This window comes from Penaeus vannamei, chromosome 14, assembly GCF_042767895.1.
Source record: "Penaeus vannamei isolate JL-2024 chromosome 14, ASM4276789v1, whole genome shotgun sequence".
In the NCBI taxonomy this organism is placed as follows: domain Eukaryota; kingdom Metazoa; phylum Arthropoda; class Malacostraca; order Decapoda; family Penaeidae; genus Penaeus; species Penaeus vannamei.
The window spans coordinates 14603754-14608753 of record NC_091562.1 but is presented as its reverse complement, the minus strand read 5'-3'; the positions used below and the strand labels follow the sequence as shown (position 1 = coordinate 14608753).

At 47.6% G+C, this 5000-nt stretch overlaps 1 protein-coding gene across 13 annotated transcripts in view; it reads right to left on the bottom strand.

Annotated features, from left to right (window-relative positions):
* Nucleotides 1-5000, bottom strand: part of LOC113820267 (EGFR adapter protein) — a 726452-nt gene that overhangs the window by 257635 nt on the left and 463817 nt on the right. For all 13 annotated transcript variants that reach the window (XM_070129756.1, XM_070129752.1, XM_070129753.1 and 10 more), the window contains one exon: nucleotides 519-593. In XM_070129756.1, coding sequence (XP_069985857.1) covers nucleotides 519-593 — 75 coding nt within the window. The remainder of the gene's footprint in view (nucleotides 1-518; nucleotides 594-5000) is intronic.

Here is a 5000-nt window from a genome sequence, read left to right as displayed (position 1 = left end):
ATTCTTATATATGCAAAGCTCAATGTCACCGTCATCATTAATGCTAATGTCCCTAGAATTACGAATACGCTAATGATGAGGACGACCATGCGTGTTAAAGAATTGTTTGCTTTGTCTTTCTCTTCCTCGAGGTTGGTCTTACGTGCTGAGGATCTACATTCTCTGAATAATTAATTTCTCTTGTAGACCGCCGGAATGACTTATTCATTCTGCCCGACGGAATGACATTTATGTTTACCCAGGAGCTTTGGACTGGCCTTTCTTTTTTTTCTTCATCTTTTTTCGTTCTTTTATCAAACACTGTCCCCTCTTCCCATGAATACATTTCGATGATCTACGTACTCTACCCTGACGTTTCTCCATATCTCCTCGCTTCCTTTAAATCCTTGGAAGAATAACTCTTTCGCAGTATATAAATCCTTTTCCTCATTCTCCCTCGCCTTTCGCCCCCCACCCCCACCCCCTCCGGGCCACCTTTCCAGCCCCTTCCCCGCCCTTCACCAAGCCTAGTCACTCACCTTGCCATCCGGACTGCACACCTTTACGCCTGCGAGGGAGATCACCAGGAGGACGGGCTTGCTCTTCACACCTTCCTGCAACACAAAGGAGAGAACCTGATTAGCAAAAGCAGATGGGAGGTTGCCACTGCTGTTGATGGCGGCTTTCTGTAGTTGTTCGCTCGGCCCTGATTGCAGTCGCATCGGAGCCTCGATTGAGGTCGGGTGCGTCTGGTATTGATGAGTTTGGAGTGTTGTCCATATGCTGTGTGGTCTGGAATTATGTTTGCTTGTTATCGGATGCATGCAGGGAGTGGATGCAGACGCACGAAGTGGCATGCTGACGCGGATACTGAAACACCACAGCTAACACACGAGCATACATTTACTCACATTTTTTTCGTAATAACTACCTACGTCTTTTACGAAATCATAAATTATTCGCTTGCAACCAACGGGAAAATGTGATGATATTCTGCTACTCCCGACTTATTTCGAAAGTGCTCCGAGTTCAAGACTTCCCGTTATAAGAGATGCCGCCCCTCCTCCTCCTCCTCCTCCAGTGTATTGCGCAGAAGGGGAGCGGAAGAGAGCATTCTCCGTCTCCCTTTTCACAGTTCACAGGAAACTTTCATGTCTTGAGCGACAAAATTTTCGCTCCCAAACTTTTCCTCAAGAGGCTCCTCCTTCGGCCCTCCCGACCTGCAGCTCTTGTCGGCCTTCCACCGCCCTGGCCGGCCCGCTCGCTTCTGGCTCAAGGAGTTTGTTTGATCTTATTGAGATCTTTGTTTAGATTCAATCTGAGGGGGTGTTTTTCTTAGCATCGAGTTGTGCGCGGAGGACCAAACTTCGAATTAATGTTTGCAAGACACACACCCCGGCCGGACCTGTGGCCTCGCCTGGCCTTGCTCGGGGACATTCCGGAGAGGAGGGAAGGCCCTGTGGACTTACGATTGTTCTCATTGAACGCAGATATAAAAACACACGCACAAACCAAGTACATAAGAAACGCACAAAATTACATACACATACCTACACATGCAAGATTCTCTCTCTCTCTCTCTTGCTCCCCCCTTCTTTATTTCTTTCTCTTTCATCCTTCCTTCCTTCCATCATTTCTTTCATTCTCACTCACTCACTAACTCACTGATTCACTCTCTCTCTCTCACTCCCCATTTCTTTCTTCCTTCCTTCTTTCCTTCCTGACTGTCTGCCTGCTTGCTTGCCTCCCCTCCCCCCCCTTTTTTTTTCTCTCTCACACACATAGAGAAACCCCGCACACACAGCAACACACATCAGGACTCCACTGCTTCATAACCATCCGCACCACCTTGTCTATATATTTTTTTCCTTCAGGGTTAGCCTCAACACCATTGTTTATTTAAAAAAAAGAATGTCGGCTGCACTCTTCATTCCCCTGAGTCAAAGGCACGAAAACCCTGTCTGCCAGCACGAGGAAAACGCGTTAATATACAATGACTCTCTTCGTCCGAGTGGGATAGCGATGTTTACCTTTCAAACACCTGAAATCCGGGCTATTTGTCTGTACAGCGAGTGGTGCACGCGTGAACTAGCAGATGAGGGGAGAGGGGGAGGGGGAGCTCGGGAAGAGGGGAAGAGGGAGGAGGATGGGGAGGGAGAGGGGAGGGGGAGGTCGGGGAGAGGGGAAGAGGGAGGAGGATGGGAGGAGGGAGAGGGAGGGGAGAGGTCGGAGAGAGAGGGGAAGAGGGAGGAGGATGGGGAGAGAGAGGGGAAGAGGGAGAAGGATGGGGAGGGAGAGGGGAAGGGGGAGGGAGATGCTAAGGAGAGGGGAAGAGGGAGAGGTGGAGGAGGATGCGACGAGAGAGGGGAAAGGTAAGGTCAGGGAGAAGTAGAGAGGGTGGGAGTGGTCCGGGAGAAGGGGAGGGAAAGTCGGGGAGAGGGGGAGAGGATGGGGAGTGGGGAGGACGAGAAGAGGGACGTCAAGTGTGAGGAAAATGTGTATGGAAACAAAAGGGGCGACGAGGGAACAGGAACAGGGTAATCAGTCTAGACATCCTAATCTTTTCCCTGCTAGCTGCCAATGCACTCATTCTTATTTTCTCTATGCCTCTCTCTTTCCTTTCCCTCCTCCAGCTGCTGTTATCCCTTTTCACCTTCTCCCCTCCTCCTTTTACTTCTTAATGTCATCATTATCCCCTTCCTTCTTCTTATTCTTCGTAATCAACTTCTTTTCCTTTTCTTTTCTCCTCCTTCCTTTTCATCCTCATATTTTTCTTCCTCTTATTATTCCTCCTCCTCCTCCTCCTCCTCTTCCTCTTCCTCCACCTCCTCTTCTTCTTCCTCCTCTTCATTTTTCTTCTCCTCCTACTCTTTCTTCTCCTCTTGCTGCTCGTCTCCCTTCTCTTCATCTTCTTCCTTCTCCTTCATTTATCCTCCTCCACTTCTACCGCTTCCTTTTCCCCTTTCTCCTCCTCCTAGTGTTTCTACCCTTCTTTCTCTTTCCGCTTCTCATCCTCCCCCTCTTCTTCTTCCTCCTCCTCCTCCTCCTTTTCCTCCCTTTCCTCCTCCTCATTTATTTCTCCTCCTTTCTCTCTGTCCCCCTGCCACTTCTATTTCCTCAACAGTCATTTGTAAAATAAGAAGCTCACGCACAGATTTCATAAATTGCTTCCAATACCGCAGTGCATTCCCTGGACAACAACCCTGTAGTTCTCACCTAATATTTACTGCCATGGCATCGAATTCAGTTACTTTCACAAAAGCCTCTTACTCCCCCCTCCATCCTCTCTCTCTCCCTCTCTTTCTCTATCTACCTCTCTCTCTCTCTCTCTCCCTCTCTTTCTCTTTCTCCCTCTTTCTCTTTCTCCCTCTCTTTCTCTTTCTCTTTCTCCCTCTCTTTCTCTTTCTCCCTCTCCCTTCTCTATATACTCCATCCGCCCCTTCCCTCTCACCCCGCATGGGCCTACACCTACACCGAAGCGAACCTACCCTCCCCCCGCCCCCCTTTCCCCTCGCTTCCCCTCATCCCTTTCACTTCCCGACCAGCCAGATTATGCGATCAATAGTTAATCGATGCGACTTCATTACCTCTAGGACTACATGAAAGAAGTATAGCAATTAAGCACGTGACCCCGGGCGCTGCATCAGTGAACCTGACTTTCGCTCCCGATAAGCTTTTGTTTCAGTCTGATGACGTGTTTGCTCTGGCGAGGACGTCGGCTGTAGGGTAGCGAGGGCGATTTTAAAAGGGTGAACGATGGAGGAGGGAGAGTGCTGGGAAAGCGGAGGAAAGGAGGAGGATGGAGAGGAGGGCGAAAGAGGAAGAGGAAGAAGGGTGCAGAGGAGGGAATGCAAGAAGGGAGAATGGTTAAGGGCGAGAAGTTAAGAAAAAAGGGGGGACGGAAAATAGAGTGAGAAGGGAGGAAGTGAGATGTGTGTGTGTGTTTGCGGGGTGGAGAAGTAGGGGGGGGGGGAGGAGGAAGGAGGGAGGGACAAGGGTAGAGTTCAAAAGGGAGGGAGAAGGTGGGGGAAGAGAAGGGGGAATATGCGGTACGCAACGACTCCGCATTATGACGTCACCGAAGTTTTTGATGCGGACAAATGAGTGTCGAATGGGAGGTGAATGCGCGTAGAGGAGGATAGAACCCTTGACATACACTCATAAACGTTTGACTATGTATATGTTGGCGCGTGTATGAATGGTTGATTATAAACATGTTTTGAACCTGAAGCAGGTCGATGAGGTATGCACAGGGAGGAGAGTGTTTACATTTCAAATACTAGATTATAAGTAGGGGAAAACTCCTCGCTTTGGATTTATGCTCAATTCTCATCTTGCAAGGCTCTCCAAATCCTGCATTTGCAAGATGAAAGACGGGGACGATGGAAGGTAGAGGGGAGGAAGTGAAAAAGAGGGAACCGGATAATGAAGGGAAAGAGGAAGGTAAGGAAAAATACGAACTTAACTGAGAAAGATGGTGTTAGTAATATCAACAAGAGTAAAAGCAGAATTATTCATGTCCCATAAAATTACGCCATGCACGGCACACACTGGAGACAATTACATAGAGAAAGTCGGGTATTTGAATCAATATACGAGAAGAACTAACACTGAAGAATAGACAGGAAGAAAAAAAATAGAAATAAACGAGGTAAATCAGCAACATAGTTAAAAAGAGCTAAAGATATAGAGAAAGAGAGAGAGAAAAAAGAAAAAAATATATTTCAGCAAGAAAGAAAGATCGATAGAAAGTATTAAAAAAAAAATTCCCCAACAAATACGAGACTAAATACTTACGTAAATCCCCTTACAAATAACAGTAAACAATAATAATAATAATGACAATAATAAAAAAAAAAAATACAAAACAAAAACGCGGAGAGATGCGGGCCGACCTGCCATCACCACGTCAGGAGTTACGGGCCTAAAACACAAGAAGCTCACCGGTGCCCCAAGGCCTTCCTATCCATTTCCCAAATTGCGAATTAGGTTAATGCACAACTTCTTGCCCGTAATTATAG